Raw genomic sequence first — 18,001 nt, 5'->3', positions numbered from 1 at the left:
AATTAGTTGAAGTTAATATTAAAATTTATTTTTAATAAGTATATATAAAAAATAAGTTGAATAATTTTTTTATTATTTAAAATGATTAATCGATTGATTTAAAATTTTTTTTCATTTTGCCATATCAAATTATTTATTCAAAATTAAAAATTGCCTATGTAAGCATATTTAGTATTTAACAGAATAAAATATACTTGAACTACATAATTTTTTATCAATAGACTATTATCGTGTAAAAAATTAATAATATCAAAATTACAAAATATATAGCTTCATTAATAAAAGGAATATTATTAGATTTTATTTTATACTAAGCTTTGTAATAAAAAGTATGAATGTAATATTAATGATTCTTAATTATTTTATCTCAAAATTAAGAAAGTAAGAAAAAGTTATAATTTACCATAAAATAGAGAATAATATTATTTTAAGAAATTCAAGTTATTTCTTTCTTTTTTTTTCAATCTATCTTAAAAAAATTGTTAATATATAGTTTTTTAGGAGCTGCTTAAAATTGAATTATGATAAAAAGAAAAAATACTTGAGATTACATCTTGAAAATAAGAAAATATAGGTATAATAACTCTGATTTAATACCAATTTAATTAAAGAATTTTATAAATAAGAATATATTTTTCCTCCTTAAAAATCAAAAACTTGAAAAGGAAAGTTACAAGTTACCAAACAATCATTTAATAATTTTTATATCTAAAAGTAAAGATTAAAATAATTAGACATTTTTATTCTAAATAAGGAAATATTTTTATATAGAAATATTAAAAATGATTGAATAAATTTATTGTCAAAAATTATAAAAATATTAATTTCTTAAATAATATTTAATTGTTTAGAAAACATTTAAAATTAACTTAGTTTAAAATATTAAAGAATTCAAGAATATTATCTTAATTATTAATTTATATTTGAATTTTAAAGTTCCTAAGATATTTTTTTTTCCCCTTAAATAATATATAAAAGAAAATAGTAAATATAACCAAATGCTATTCAAAAATTTAGTGAATTGAGATCACTATTTTTTTGATTTTCTGAAAATATAGCTATATCTAAAATTTCAGTGTATAACCTAGAAAAAGGCAGTATCCTACATATATATATAACTATCATAAATAAAATTGAAATTTTTAATTTTAATTTGTTTATATGTTTATATTTCTCTATTATAAATATTAGGATAAATCTTCTTTTACATTCTTTGAATTAGCTCGAGAAAAATTTTTCAACGAGTCAAGCTTTAATATTTCTTAGCTCATTTAAACCCCTACTTCAAAATATAGTAAGATTTTTTAATTTAAGAGAGTTAAACCAACTCCACCTTATAAATAAAAAACCAATGATTTAGAAACAACAATAACTACTGCATAATGTCCTTTTATGATGATTGTATTTAATGTTTATAAGATAATTACAATTAGATGATACTTCTCTCATTATTGTTTTGAAATTTGATTGTCTATTAATATTTAGCGAGTATTTAAATATTTGAATTGTAGAAAACTTAATTTTAATTAAATAGAAAATAAAATATTTATTCTTTTTAAGTCAAATAAATTGTTGTAGTACAAGATAATTTTTTAAATTTATTATGTCAAGAAAAATTGAAAAGATAATTAAATTCATTAATTTAATATTAATAGATTACCAATAAATCATAGTTAATCAGTCTTTATAAATATATCAAAACTTTAATAAATTATTTTTAATTTTTATGAAAAAATTATTAATATGTAAATCAATTAGAATCGATAAATTTAAGCTTTTATAATAATACTAGCATAATTTTTCCATTTTTAATTAAAAAAATCAAGATTTTTATTTAGCTTAGAATTTTATTAATAAATATTTATTTATGATGACTTTAAGATGTAATCAATTTTTTGTATTTATCTTACATTTATATAATGAACAATTTAACAAAAAACTATTTTGATTTTTTAATGGCTATTTATTTGATATCTTCAAAGTTAAGTAAAATTTTTTAATTTAAGTGAGTTAAACCAACTCCACCTTATAAATAAAAAAATCAAATTATTAAGAGACAGCCACTTCAACAGTTTCATGACCCTTAATGATGATTGTATTTAATGTTTATAAAAATAATTATCAGATAGTTTTTCTCATTATTGTTTTGAAATTTGATTATTGATTAATATTTTAAGTTATTAAAAGATTTGAATTGAAGAAAACTCCATTTTAAATAAATAGGAAATAAAAATAAAAAATATTTTTCTATTTATTTCATTTCTAAATCAAATAAATTGTTGTAATACAAGATAATTTTTTAATTCTAAATTCATTATGTCAATAAAAATTGAAAACAGAATTTTATTCTTTAATTTAATATTAATGGACTACTGATAAATCATAGCTAATAATTCTTTATTTTTACAAAAGAATATTTAATTTTTAAGAGAAAGAATTATTTTAAATATTTCTAAGATGTTAACCAAATTAAAAGAATTAAAAAAATATATTATATTTGTTTGAAATTAGCTTTTATTTTTTAAAGGATGAAATTATAAAAATAAATAAATTATTTATTAAATATTATTTTTGTTTAGGTAATTTTACTTTTTTATTTATAATATTTCATTTTAAAACTATCTACACTCTTCTCTATATTTTTTGTAGTATTATTTGTCTAATATTTACTTTTAAATTTAAAAAAATTTAGTTACATATTTATACTTTTCAATAAAAAATCTGATAAAAATAAATTGAATATATTAAATTTTCTCTTTGTATTAATTTTAATTTATTTTACAATACTAACTTGATTGAGGTTAAAAACTTTTATCAATCTTAAAATTATAAAAATTTTTTTAGTTTAAATAATGCTGTAAGGATAAAATAAATCATTTATATAAGTCTAGATTTTTATAAATTTAAATAAATAAATAATTATTAATATTTTTCTTTATGAAAAAATGTTTGGTAAATGATAATAAAGAATATAATTAATATTGTTGCAATTTGAATAAACAAATTTTTATTGATTTCTAAATTTTTAAATTAGAATAACTTAAGTCAATTATTTTTCAGATGATTTTTAATAATGTAACCTATAAATTAATTATGAAATATTAACAATAATATTTCTAAATAGCTTTTTTATCTCAAGTTTTAGAGGGTTCACAAACTTAATATTTATTCTTTAGTAGTATATTTATATTATTAGTAGAACTAAATGAATAAGAAATTATTTATCAATTTTTGTTTTAAAATAAAAGAAGTAACCAACATAACTAATCTTAAGTATGTAACTATATGTAATTATACCACTATACAAAAATCATTTATATATTTTGGTTATTGTTTTAAATATCCTTCTAATAATGATTAAGTGGTGGGCTTATTTTTCTCACTTTTCTTTGTTAAAATAAGTTGTTATAAAATAAAAGATTTGATATTATTTAAAATAAATCAAACAAATAAAAGAATTGTACTATAAAATGTAAAAATTATCTGCACTTATACTACTAATTTTCGCAGTCTCGCTAACTGCTAAAGAGTCTCCTATCAAACATATTGTAGTTTTGATGATGGAAAATCGTTCTTTTGATCATATGCTTGGATGGATGACTAAAGGCGGTCAATACGGAAATCCAAATGTCAACGGTTTAACAGGAAATGAGTGTAACACTGCTTTAAATGGTACATAAATTTGTGTTGCTCCTAACGCTTAAGACTGCAGTGCATATGATCCTGGTCATGGCCCTCAAACTACTACAGAAAGAGTTTATAATTGTGTTTATCAAGCATAAAATTCAACTTCTGACGATCCATGCGTCAACCACGCCTCATTGAAAGTTCCAGCTAATATGTAGGGTTTTGTTGCTGCAGCATAAAGAGGTGGATAAGATGGTTTAACTGAGATGAGTGGCTTTTTACCCGAAGAAGTTCCTATTATTACAACACTTGCTAATGAGTTTGCATTATTTGATAACTATTTCGTCAGCTATCCTGGATGCACTAACCCAAACAGAATGTTTGTTCATATGGGAACTTGTGATGGTTGTGTTTAAAACAGCTAAGCTATTGGTTAAATTAAAAATACTACTCTTTAAGAAGTTCTTGAAAAAAATGGTCTTTCTTGGAGATATTATTATGAAGATTAACCTATTGACTGGTTCTTATACATTGAATATTTTAATAAAAACTTCTTAAATCGCAAGAAATTCAGTAATATGGAATAATTCTACAAAGATGCTTAAGATGGAACATTAGCAAATTACACTTTTATTAATCCATCTGAAACCGTAAGACCTTTTTTGAATCACACCAAATCTTTTGGTCTTCCAAATGACTAACATCCTGATCACAGTGTTAAAGAAGGTGAAAGATTAATGAAGAACGTTTATGAGGCTTTGAGAAATGGACCTAAATGGAATGAAACCCTTTTCATTATTACCTATGATGAGCATGGTGGTTTCTATGACCATGTCCCTCCTCCTTAAGAAGGTGTTCCTAATCCAGATGGTAAAGTCAATGCTGAAGGATTCAATTTTGAAAGACTTGGAATTAGAGTTCCAACTATTGCCATTTCACCTTGGATAGAAAAGGGCTAGTTAGTAAAAGAGCCTAAACCTTGGTAAAAACCTTTTAACACCTCTCAATTCGAACATAGCTCTATTATTTCAACTGTTATGAAAATATTTGGCCTTGAATACAATTTCTCAAAGAGAACAGAATGGGCTGCTACTTTTGACGATCTTATTTCTAGAACTGAACCTAGAACTGACTGTCCTGCTAATTTAACCTATATTCCCCCTCCAACAAAAGCTGAAATTGAAAGAATATACTCTAGAAATGTTAAACCTACAGTTATTAATGCAGTCAAAAGAATTTGCTAAGAATACAAGCCAAATGACTCTGAATGTGGTAAAAAGATTAAAACTTTCAGAGATTATGTAAACTTTTTAGAAATAGAAATATAATATAAGCATTCTTATTGAAAATATCATTTTTTATAATCTATATTTATTAATAATATTTGTGATAAAAAAATTTATAATATATATTAAAATCAAAATATGTAAAAGTAAATATTTATAAGTAGAAGAATATTTATTCGTTTTTATTCGTTAACCTATTTTATATTTTTTGATCTACTTCTTGATTTATTAATAGTAAGTTTAAATAAGGATTTTAATTTCAATATCAAAACAAAAAATTTAGAATAAATAAATAAATGTAAAAGAATGTATAGTAATTACTAAATTTTTTAAATTGTAAACTAAAATTGGTATAAATCTAAGTTAAATATTTTTGGTGTTTTTTATCAAAAATATACAATCATTTATAATCTTAAATTTACTAATTTAAATTATTTATTCAAATATATTTCATTTAAAAATATTGAATAACTTATTGATTATCAGAAATAGGAATCATCTATTTTTTTATAAAAATAGGTAGAAAATTTTTTATAAAAATTACTACTTAATATTTTATTCGTTCATTTTTGATTAAGTATTTATTAAAAATGATTAAATTATACCTTTGATATGATAGTCTAAATACTTATTTATCTAAGTGTTAGGTTAATCAAATAGATAATTTTTTTAAAAAAGATTTAGAATTTCAAAATTTTATTGAGTTAAAATATCTTTATTTAGAGCATCTTTAAATAATAAATTACTAATAAAAAAATGTAACAAGTTAAAATGTGGGATTAAAATATTAAAATATTTTATTTAAACTTTAAATTTTATTTTATTCTAATGATTGAAATTTTAAAAAGCGTTTAAAAGAACATGATAAAAGATGCTTACTTGTTATATATTATAAATAAGAGACCTATTAAGTCTTATATAAAATTTATTATTATGTAAGGTATTTTTGTATGTGGTGTGTATTATTTAACCACCTAACACACTCAATATAAAATTTAATGAGTAACAAAAGAGGTTTAATATTTATGGTGGGCATTTATTATTGATAAGAATAATGTAAAATTTAATAAAAATTAATACATCTAAATCATCTAAATTAATGAAGATAAATATCCAATTAATATAATAAATATTAAAGTAAATTAATTTACAATTGCTCAAAAATGAATAAATTTACAGCTTTAATTTTCTTATTTTTAGTGGTTCAATTGGCTACTAAAGAATCACCAATTAAACACATTGTTGTTTTGATGATGGAAAACCGTTCTTTTGATCATATGCTTGGATGGATGACTCTTGGAGGCTAATATGGTAATAAAAATGTAACTGGTTTAACAGGAAATGAATGTAATTTTTCTTTGAATGGAACAAAAATATGTGTTTAGCCAAACGCTTAAGATTGCAGTGCCTATGATCCTGGACATGGTCCACAAACAACAACAGAAAGAATTTTTAATTGCGAATATAAATCTTAAGATTCTAAGTCTGATAACCCTTGTGTAAATCACTCTTCTTTAAAGTAATAACCTAATATGTAAGGATTTGTAGCTGCTGCTTAAAGAGGAGGAGCTGATGGTTTGACTGAAATGAGTAGCTTCTTGCCTTAAGATATTCCTATCTTAAGTACTCTTGCTAACGAATTTGCTCTATTTGACCATTACTTTGTAAGTTATCCTGGCTGTACTAATCCTAATAGAATGTTTGTTCACATGGGAACTTGTGATGGATGTGTAGCTAATGAGTAAGAAAGAGGATAAATAAAGAATACTACTCTCTAGGAAGTTCTTGAAAATAATGGCCTCTCATGGAAATATTATTATGAAGATGATCCAGTAGAGTGGTTCCTTTGGATTGAATATTTTAATTAAAATTTCAATAACACTGCAAAAGTAGCATAAATGGAATAGTTTTATACTGATGCTCAAAATGGCAATTTAGCTAACTATACATTCATCAATCCTACTGAAACTGTTAGACCTAATATGAATAATACTAGATCATTTGGATTACCAAATGATTAACATCCTGATCATAGTGTTAAAGAAGGTGAAAGATTGATGAAGAATGTCTATGAAGCTCTTAGAAATGGACCTAAATGGAATGAAACCCTCTTTATCATTACTTATGATGAGCATGGCGGTTTTTATGATCATGTACCTCCTCCTCAAGAAGGTGTGCCTAATCCAGATGGTAAAGTGAATGCAGAAGGATTTAATTTTGATAGACTTGGTATCAGAGTACCTACAATTGTTATTTCTCCTTGGATTGAGAAAGGATTGCTAATTAAAGAGCCTCAACAATAGTAGAAACCATTTAACACTTCTTAATTCGAACACAGTTCTATTATTTCAACTGTAATGAAGATTTTCAATCTAGAATACAACTTTTCTAAGAGAACTGAATGGGCAGCAACATTTGATGACATTATTAATAGAACTTCTCCTAGAACTGATTGTCCTACTTAATTAGCTTATATTCCTCCTCCAACTAACTTTGAAATAGCTAGAATTTATTCAAGAAACGTTAAACCTACAGTTGTTTCAAAAGTAAAAAGAATGTGCAAAGAATTTAAGCCAAATGATCCTAATTGTGGTAAAAATATTAAAACTTTCAGAGATTATGCCTCATTTTTAGAAATTGAAATGAAGCACTTACCCTCTTGAGTGTCAATAAAACTATTGAATTTTATATTTTTTATGTTTGTTGATTAATATTTTGTATTTTATATAACATAAAACTATGTTTGGTTAACATAAATAATAAAATTATGAAATAAATTGATTAATGATCATATTTTTATTTTCAATTTATATTAGAAAAACTTCAATTTTTTATTTGAAACATACAAATTTGGTAAATAATTCTATTACTTAATAATATATTCAAAAATGTTAATTTTTTTTAATTCTAAATGGATTAATTTTAATTACTTTAATTTACAAATTTTATAATTTTCTAAATTTTAATAAACTAAAAATCTAAGAATGTATAAAATGTAAATATCAAAGTAAAAAATTTAACATTTATATCTAAAATATTGTTGAAAAAATAAGGTATAATTGGTGAATAGATAAATATTTGAAAAAATTTATTTCTGATTCATATTTAATGAAAGAAATCACAATTATTTTAGTAGATATTTTGGATTTACTAAATGACATAGTATAAAAAATAATTAATAATTTAGAATAAAAATAAATTAATATGATAAGGATTTAAAATATTAAATTATATTTGTTGATACAGCCAAGAGATATTGATAAAGTGGTTTGACTGAGATAAGTGGGCTTTTTACCCTAAAAACCTACTTTTATTACAGCACTATCTATACTAGATGCATTAATCCAAACATAATAATTATTCCTATAGGAAATTTTCAAGGTTGTTTTAAATAGCTAAAACATTAATTAAATTAAGTACACTACTTTATAAGAAGTTCTTCAAAAAAATGACTTTTTATGGAGATGTTATTATAAAAATTAACCTATTGATTGTCTTTTTATAAAATTCGTTTAAATAATTTTTAAATTCTAATCCAAATGGTAAAATCAATGCTGAATGATTTAATTTAGAAAGACTTTGAATTAGAGTTGAATAATCATGGATAGAAAAGGCTAATTAATAAATGAGGCTAAACCTTGGTAAAAAATTTTTTAACACATCTCAATTCAATTTTAGCTAGATTAACTTAAAAATGAAATAATTGAGTCTTAAATATTATTTCTCAAAGAAAATAGAATGATTTGCTATGAAGATCATATTTCTAAAACTAAACTTCTGTCTTGTTTATTTAATTTATCTTTCTCTCTCATTAAAAGCTGAGATTGAAAGAATATATTCTTGAAATTTCAAGCTCACAGCTATAGAAATAGTAAAAATAATTTGCAAAGAATAAAATCCAAACTACTTCTAATGTGGTGAAAATGTTAAATTTTAGAGGATATGAAAACTTTTTAGAAATTAAAATATTATAAAAGCATCATTTTTAAAATTTAATTTTTCATAATCTAACTAAATTAATAAAATTATTAGATGAATCGAATAAATTAAAATATGTTAAATTAATTTTTTGTAAGTAAAAGTATAATGACTGATTTTAATTTGATGATCTATTTTATATTAGTTGTTCTACTTACTGGTAGTATTAGATTTAAATTGAAATAAGAATTTTTTTAAGTTATATTCCAAAACTATAAATTAATTGTAAATTAAATAATATTTGATTTCTAAAAAAAATTTTGATTTGAAAATTAATTATTTTTTAAATGTAAATAAATGCTTTTAATCTTTTTTTTTCAAAATATACAACTTTTATTTTCCTTGATTTGCAAATATAAAATTTTTATTTAAAAAATTTCAAAAGAAGCATGGTATCCTTAATGATTAAAAAAATAAATTGTAAATTCTTAATAGTAAGAAGATTCATTCATGGATTTAAATATTGTTGCTAAATATTTTATGTTTTATTTTGATCATAAAATATTGATTCCTGATTGCCTTAAAAAATAAAATTATCCCTTTTTTGTGATTGTCTAAATATTAATTTAAGTTTAAAAGAAAATATAGCTTCTTTTAAACATAACATCTATTTAGTTTTAAAAATACAATGATAAAAGATGATAACTTATTGTTGGTTGTAAATAAAACTTTTAGGAAATAGATTATAATTTATTATTATTTAATGTAAATTTGTTGGAAGTCTCAACGATTTGACCACATATCATATTGATTAATAAAATTTATTGAGCAATAATAGATATTTATATTTATAGTAAGTAATTATTATTGATAAGTATAATATAAAAATCATAGAAAGTAGCATATTTTATTCAAATAAATATATGATGGTACAATTTAAATCAATATAATAAATATCAAAATAAATTAATTTATAATTGATCAAAAATGAAAAAATTTTCTCCTCTAGTATTCTTAATTTTAGTGGTCTAGTTAACTGCTAAAAAATTACCAATTAAACATATTGTTGTTTTGATGATGGAAAATCGTTCTTTTGATCATCTACTAGGATGGATGACTCTTGGAGGCTAATATGGTAATAAGAATGTTAACGGCTTAACAGGAAATGAATGTAATTTTTCTTTGAATGGAACTAAAATATGTGTTTAGCCAAATGCTTAAGATTGCAGTGCCTATGATCCTGGGCATGAGCCATAAACTACAACAGAAAGAATATTTAACTGTGTATACAAGCCTTAAGATTCTAATTCTGAAGATCCTTGTGTAAATCATTCTTCTTTAAAGTAACAGCCTAATATGTTGGGATTTGTAGCTGCTGCTGAAAGAGAAGGAGATGATGGTTTGACTGAAATGACTAGCTTCTTGCCTTAAGACATACCTATCTTAAGTACCCTTGCAAACGAATTTGCTCTATTTGATCATTACTTTTCCAGCTATCCTGGTTGTACTAATCCTAATAGAATGTTTGTTCATATGGGAACTTGTGATGGATGTGTAGATAACGAATAAGAAAGAGGATAAATAAAGAATACTACTCTCTAGGAAGTTCTTGAAAAAAATGGCCTCTCATGGAAATATTATTATGAAGATGATCCAGTAGAGTGGTTCCTTTGGATTGAATATTTTAATTAAAATTTCAATAACACTGCAAAAGTAGCATAAATGGAATAGTTTTATACTGATGCTCAAAATGGCAATTTAGCTAACTATACATTCATCAATCCTACTGAAACTGTTAGACCTAATATGAATAATACTAGATCATTTGGATTACCAAATGATTAACATCCTGATCATAGTGTTAAAGAAGGTGAAAGATTGATGAAGAATGTCTATGAAGCTCTTAGAAATGGACCTAAATGGAATGAAACCCTCTTTATCATTACTTATGATGAGCATGGCGGTTTTTATGATCATGTACCTCCTCCTCAAGAAGGTGTGCCTAATCCTGATGGTAAAGTGAATGCAGAAGGATTTAATTTTGATAGACTTGGTATCAGAGTACCTACAATTGTTATTTCTCCTTGGATTGAGAAAGGATTGCTAATTAAAGAGCCTCAACAATAGTAGAAACCATTTAACACTTCTTAATTCGAACACAGTTCTATTATTTCAACTGTAATGAAGATTTTCAATCTAGAATACAACTTCTCTAAGAGAACTGAATGGGCAGCAACATTTGATGACATTATTAATAGAACTTCTCCTAGAACTGATTGTCCTACATAATTAGCTTATATTCCTCCTCCAACTAAACCTGAAGTAGCTCAAATTTATTCAAGAAACATTAAACCTACTGTTGTTTCAAAAGTCAAAAGAATGTGCAAAGAATATAGGTCAAACGATCCTCATTGTGGTAAAAATATTAAAACTTTCAGAGATTATGCCTCATTTTTAGAAATTGAAATGAAACATCTATCTTCTTGATTGTAAATCAAACTATTAAATCTTTATTTTTTATGTTAATAAATTATTGTTTTAAATTTTATGTAAATTTTAATTTTCTTGATTAATATACCAAAGAAATAAGATTTAGAATGAAATAATTAGTTAAAAAGTGTATTTTTATTTTCAATTTATACACCAAATACTTTAAATTTTTGTTTGAAAGAATAAAAATTTGGCAAATAAATCAACTTATTTTTGTTGCTTAATAATCTTTAAAATTTTAATATGATTAGATGAGGTGAATAGACTTAATAAATAAATAAAAGGCATAATTATTTTTAATAGATGAAATAAAATAAAATATTTCTTTATTGATTAATTCTAAAAATTATTAAATATAATTATATATAAATTATAAATTGTTTTTTTATAATAATATTAATATATTTATATTATTTTTGAATATATATTCACTCAATTTTTGTAAGCACACTCATAATGTTAAATTTAGTAATTAGTTTCAGCATAAATATCACCTGTAGCAAACTATTGGCATGCTTTAGTACATTAGTAAAAGCAATCAGGGAGAGGAGCATCTTCTTCAGGCTCTTCAAAGTAGATGAAAAATCTATTGCAAGCGTCATTATGAACTTCACACTAAGTAATACCGCTATAGACATTATTGCATTTTTAAATTTCTTAAGGATCTTTAGTTTAGTTACAAAATGGATTCCATTTTTCTTTTAAACATTATTGCCATTCACTAAAGGTGGCACGTTCACTATCAGAATTAACTAAAGTTTTTTCAGAAATCAACAAGTATCCACTGAATGCGATGATTGCAAGTAAAGAACCAAGTAATAAAGGTTTTGAGTTCATTTTTATTAATTCTATGATTTAGTTTTTTATCAATATTAATTTTATTATTTTTTAATCAATTTAATATAAATTGATTAATCAAATTTAAATTTCATTTTTTTGATACATAAATCTGTATATCGAAATTAATAAAGTGCCAAACATATATTACTTTTATCTATGTTAAAATATACCATAGAATTAGTAGATTAGTTAATTAATGTTTTTATAAGCGGTAAATAAAAGATCTAAATCTATATTGAAGAAATAAAATTATTAAAATAATGTCATTCTCAATCATATATACAATTTTTTTCAAAATCATATAAATGAAATAAATTTAATAGAAAGGAAAATACAAATTCCAAAATTGTTTAAGATAAAATATTGTTTAATTTATATTTTTGTATTTATAAAATATACTTTTTGATTGTTTTTAAGGTTAAAGTTTAAATTAAAATTAATTATAATTAACATTAATATTGAAATTTTCGATAAAAATATAAGTATCTTCAATTTTATAATAGAATTTGTTAAGATATTATAGCCTTTCCTATTTAAGATTAGTATTTACATAAAAGATTTTTAGGAGCATTCTAGATGCTTTTTTGTTTATAGAATTTATACGATATAATTTTGTTTACATATTAAACAAAGCAAACATCAGCTTTTTAATTTTTAATATAAATTCTTTTGCTTAAAATGATAAAATTTATTTAAAATTATAAAATTTAAAGGATAAAAGGCATAATAGTATACTCCATTCAATTTAAATGAACAATAAAATTTTTATTTTTTAGTTAATAATATTTTATTTCATTAAAAAAACTTTAACTTTTAAATTTCTAAAAAGTATTATGTATTGAGATAAATCTTATAAATTCTGTTAAAAATAATAATTACTAGGAAATAACAAAGAAGAAGAAGATTAAAAATTTTATTAGTAATGTAAAATCATTTGGAATATCAGCAATAAATATATTTGAATTGGTGATATTTCAAATGCAGGAATATAAAAGGCAGATAGCTAGTATTATGTAAAGTAAATTTTTATTCTATATCTATTATTATAATTAAAAGGAGTGTTAGGATACAAAATATTTACAGGAATATTGACAAAAGATAATTAATAAAATTCATAAAATTTTTAAATTATTTGAGATTTAAAACTAAATTTAATTAAATATTTTATTTATATTTTTTATTAGAATTTATATTAAATTTTTAAACTAGTATAATTAGTATTTTTTATATCGTTATTTGTTTGCTAACTTTTTATTTTAGAACTTAAAGTATTGATAAAAGCTTGTTAGAAAAATTATTATAAGGCTTTTATTATTAATTTAGAAAATTTAGAAATGGGTTTTTATTTAATTGCTAATAATGTAAAATAATAATTTAACATAAAGCTACTATTCATATTTAGTTTAAAAGAAAATAATATTAAATAATAGTTAAAATGAATGAGGATTTATTTATGTATAATCAAAAATTATTTCTTCTTTTTTTTCTTGATGATGTACTGTTAGAAAAATAGGATGGTTAATCAAGAATAGCGTTTATTTAATCTAATTTTACAAAAATACGTGTTAAAACTTTATTTGTTTATTTATTTATTAAAATTTTACCTTTTGTAAAGTAGTTTTGCATTCTCATGTTGCATTAAGGATGGTTTGTTTAATTCTAAATATGTAATTTATTAGTATTTTTAGAATCTAATTTGTCTTTAAGATAATCTAAGATTATAGCTATGTGAAAAATAATAATTGAAATAGATATAATAAAGATACAGCAAGATATAATCAGAATAATTATTTTGCTTTAATCGCTTTATTAGTTTTCTAAGCTAATGTAGAAGCAGAAGAAGGATAAAATAATTAAGACTATGCTTTCAATAAAGAAAACTAAGTTCCTTTTTTTAGAATCAGTTTATGTTTTATTGAATGAGTGAATTATAATATTTATAAATGAAATTGCAGGTAGGATATAATATGCCCAGATATTATCACCAAAATATCCTATTATAAAGCCTACTATTATATTTTTTATTTCTACAATTAGCCAGAAGTACTTTGAGAATTTTATTTCTAGATCCAATTCACAGAATAAAGTTTAGTAAGGAGAAATGAATTTTTTTTTATTTCTTGATTAAATTAAGGCCTGTTATTATGTAAAATTTTATATCATTTCTATTTCTACATTTTATTAATTTTAAACTGGAGTTGACTAAGGTTTTTCCATAGAAACTTCTAGTGCTGATTTTAGATTTATATTTTTTTTGAGATTTGTTGAATTGTCTAATTAACCAGAGGCATTACAATTCTCTTACAATTAATTATTCTCATTCATTATTCCTTTTATATGTAATATTGTTTTTATAAAATAGAAAAATAAGTATATCAAGACTACAGTTAAGGTTAGAGAATCTGTATACTATTATTATTTGAGGAAAACATTAAAAATTAATACAAATGAAAAAAGAGAGATTATTCTTGAAGAAAGAAAAATCAAGTTCCATTTAAAATAACTTGCATAGGCAAACGAAAATCGAGCAAAGTGAAATGTATAGGCTATCAATACACTAACAGCAAGGACGGAAGTAAATATAATTAATAAATTTAGAGAATAAGATGCTTTAGAAATAAGCTATATGTTCTCGAATAAGGTAAATATACTTAGATATCGGAAGAGAGATATAAGTTGATAGAATTGTAAGTTTTTGTTGAAAGAAGGGAAGAAAGTTAATAAATAAATATATTGTTAAATAATGAGAATGTGTTAATAGTTAGTGGAGTTGATTCCAAGCACGAAAATACTCTATAAAGCAAAAGAAATATAGAAAGCTACTTGATAAGAATTGAAAATGGAGCTATCTAAATCTACTAACTCTTAGCAATCAGCATTTCCATCATCTATGTAACTTACCTTACAAAGACATTAAAATGATTAAGGATTATATACTCTAGTAGAAGGTGAAGCACAAGTTAAACATGAATTAGGGGAGTTAGACTAAGAACATTTATCACATGAATAATGACAGTTTTTTACTTAACCAGATGAGCCATTATTACCATTATTATTATTACTGTTATTATTATTATTATTTTGATTGCTATTGTTAGCACCTTCTTCTTAAATGCAATCAGTTGCATTTATACATACAAGGCAATTCTACCTACATTAAAGCCTACATATGTTTTAATTATCTGTAAAGGTTTTATTGGTACAATATGTACATTAACCTGAACTTTTATTTAAAAAGTAGCCATCATTACATTAGATACATTAATCTATTGTTTTTGAAGATACTTTACAATTTGCAACTGAGCTTTTTTTACATTTTTAAAAGAATATATCGAAATAATATAATGGATCAGAGCATTCACATTAATTATTTGATGGATTGAATGCCGATCCTGGTTAGCATTGTTGGCATTGTGTGTAATCTCCATAACAATCAGCACATAAGTTTTATTTGCATTGTACACAATTTTAGTTAACTGGATCATAGCCAAACCCTGCCTATAGACACTGACATTTATTATTAATTAAGACAAAACCATTTGAGCAACTTTGAATACATTAATTACTATTAGGTCCAGAACAATATAGGCAGAGAGGATTACAAGAAAAGCAAATATTGGAGGAGTCACAATAAGTGTAGTCTTACTAAGCAGGGTAACATTTATTTTAAAAATAGTAAGGATTTTATTAATTGCAAGAGATACAAACATTTTATGAATCGCAATTACTACATGAACTATCTTAGCATTTTGTACATACTTAATTTTAATCACAGTAAGTATTATTAGGCTTTTTATCATAACAAATTCCATTAAATTAATATTAATTAAAACAAGATGTACAAGAACTGCTATTATTACAACTTTTGCATTAAGGTAAACAACTATAACAATTCAATTAATTATCACAATATGTTTGAGGAGGTTATGAAGCATAGCACTAATAATTAAAAAGATACATTTATGGTGAGCATAAAATGCATCCTCCGTTTGAATTACATAATTAACATTTTGCTACTGAACAAGAATTGATTTGGCAATAAGAAAAGCCTTAAGAAGCATCTCTCTTTTTTAATGAGAATCCTTATGGACACTAACTAACACATTACTGATTAGCAGAATGATTTACAGGGTTGTTTGTATTTGATGAACAGTCAATCATTTTAAAAACTGCAATAGTTGATCCAAAACTATAAATTACAGTATCTACCCATGTTTAATACTAGTAATTTAAAATCTTATTAGAAGCTGTGTAACTTACAAGTGTCATATTTAGTCTAGCAGAATAAGTAGTTAAGGGAACATTATAAGAAGTCAAAGCTATTACTACCCCTTAAATATCAGCATTATTATTAAAATCTAAAGTTGCTTATGAAGGATACACGCCAATATTATAAGATTTATTTACCAAATATGTAGAATCAACAATTATTTTAAGATCATAGTAAGGATTTGTAATATTTACATAAAATTCTAAGTAGTTTACTTTTATTTGAGTAATACATTACTAAGAATCATTTTAAATAGCTGTTACGTCTATGGTATTAGTGCTAACTTAAACAGTCATTTGTATATTTTAAACTTAAATATTACCTAAGTTAGTGTTTGAAATAATACCTTAAATAAATCCGAATGCCTTTCTCTATACTTTAGATACATCTATAGATTAATTTGAGAATTAGGTACTAACCGTAACCTGATTGTTTGAGGGCCAAGGTTAAAAATTTAAAGTGACTTAATTTTGATAAGCATAATTACTATCTATAGCAACATAAGTAGCTATAATTCTATAAACTTTAGTATCTTAGTACTTTATAAATTACAATTGAAAGCTATTTGTATTTATATTGCTCACAACCATTTCAAAACTCTTCTAATTTGAATTGTGATCGTAATCTATGTATTTATATCCTACAATAATCTTGGGAGTATTCTAAAAATTAACATTAAAATAAACTGTAATAATATCAGATTGCTATGTTGAACTAAGAACTAAAGGATTGCTGTAAGAAACGAGTTCAACATCATTAATAAACACTTAATCACTAGAAACATACTAAGAATGTAATTTTTCTATAAAATGACAGGCAATAAAGATGAAACATTTAAATATCGCCTTCTATCTAAATTATAAAATACATATTTAACCATATTTTAATCATATAAATATTTTTATAAGCTGAAATTTCAAAAATTTAAATAGGTAATAAAATATATAAACGGAGTTTTAAAATTGTAATAAAAAAGTACATTTCTTTGAACTTCATTTTTTTATTTTGATTTGAGCTATATAATAATCTGCCCTTGTTGTCGTCTTTATAAAAACACTAAATACTTTTATGAAAAAGGCAGGTTTTACTCTTTATTTAATTAAAACTACTTACAAGCTTTTCTATTTATTTTGCTCATATATTAGTAATTAAATTATTTGTTCGTTGTTAGAATGATTGAGGTCTTTATTATTTTACTATATATAAAAACAAATAAAACATCATTAAAGACTTTTTAACTAGTAAAAAGGTATAATACACATTATTATTTAACAATTAGCTCAAATTCTTTTTAATTTGCAATATTAATAGTGAATGGTAATTTAATAAATTGTATGCCTTATTTCATCTCTTTTACAAGTTCACTTCTATATTCATAAATATTGATTTGTTCAATTTTGGTTACTTCAATTTCTTATGAAACATACTCTCATGAATACTTTCATTATTAATTAATGTAATTGATAAACATAAAAGATCATTTTTTTATTTAATTAGTATCTTTCACTTACCTAATTAATTAATTTAAATTGCATTAACAAAATTTATGTAGCATATATTTTTGCATATT

At 22.7% G+C, this 18,001-nt stretch overlaps 5 protein-coding genes across 5 annotated transcripts; 3 read left to right on the top strand and 2 right to left on the bottom strand. All coding sequences in view use genetic code 6, as the record gives it.

Moving 5' to 3' along the window:
- Positions 1–3,470: 3,470 nt before the first annotated feature.
- TTHERM_00417920 (phosphoesterase family protein) lies at positions 3,471–4,973 on the top strand (the record flags this gene model as incomplete). Its single annotated transcript, XM_001007255.1, has 1 exon — positions 3,471–4,973. The coding sequence occupies one exon, from the start codon at positions 3,471–3,473 to the stop codon at positions 4,971–4,973; it is 1,503 nt and encodes a 500-aa protein (XP_001007255.1).
- A 1,103-nt stretch (positions 4,974–6,076) lies between these two features.
- On the top strand, positions 6,077–7,576 carry TTHERM_00417930 (phosphoesterase family protein; the record flags this gene model as incomplete). Its single annotated transcript, XM_001007256.1, has 1 exon — positions 6,077–7,576. One exon carries the CDS (start codon positions 6,077–6,079, stop codon positions 7,574–7,576), a length of 1,500 nt encoding a protein of 499 aa, XP_001007256.1.
- Positions 7,577–9,818: 2,242 nt separating this feature from the next.
- Positions 9,819–11,318, top strand: TTHERM_00417940 (phosphoesterase family protein; the record flags this gene model as incomplete). Its single annotated transcript, XM_001007257.1, has 1 exon — positions 9,819–11,318. One exon carries the CDS (start codon positions 9,819–9,821, stop codon positions 11,316–11,318), a length of 1,500 nt encoding a protein of 499 aa, XP_001007257.1.
- A 435-nt stretch (positions 11,319–11,753) lies between these two features.
- TTHERM_00417950 (transmembrane protein, putative) lies at positions 11,754–12,209 on the bottom strand (the record flags this gene model as incomplete). Its single annotated transcript, XM_001007258.2, has 1 exon — positions 11,754–12,209. Exon 1 carries the CDS (start codon positions 12,156–12,158, stop codon positions 11,754–11,756), a length of 405 nt encoding a protein of 134 aa, XP_001007258.1. The 5' UTR covers positions 12,159–12,209.
- Positions 12,210–13,622: 1,413 nt separating this feature from the next.
- TTHERM_00417960 (H-type lectin domain protein) lies at positions 13,623–17,427 on the bottom strand (the record flags this gene model as incomplete). The annotated part of the gene is made up of 3 exons (XM_001007259.2): positions 13,623–13,705; positions 13,766–17,283; positions 17,411–17,427. The coding sequence occupies 3 exons, from the start codon at positions 17,425–17,427 to the stop codon at positions 13,623–13,625; spliced, it is 3,618 nt and encodes a 1,205-aa protein (XP_001007259.2).
- Between the last annotated feature and the right edge of the window lie 574 nt (positions 17,428–18,001).

This window comes from Tetrahymena thermophila, assembly GCF_000189635.1.
Source record: "Tetrahymena thermophila SB210 genomic scaffold scf_8254814, whole genome shotgun sequence".
NCBI classification, from domain to species: domain Eukaryota; phylum Ciliophora; class Oligohymenophorea; order Hymenostomatida; family Tetrahymenidae; genus Tetrahymena; species Tetrahymena thermophila.
Note: the sequence above shows the minus strand (reverse complement) of the source record. Positions and strands in the feature narration are given on the sequence as shown.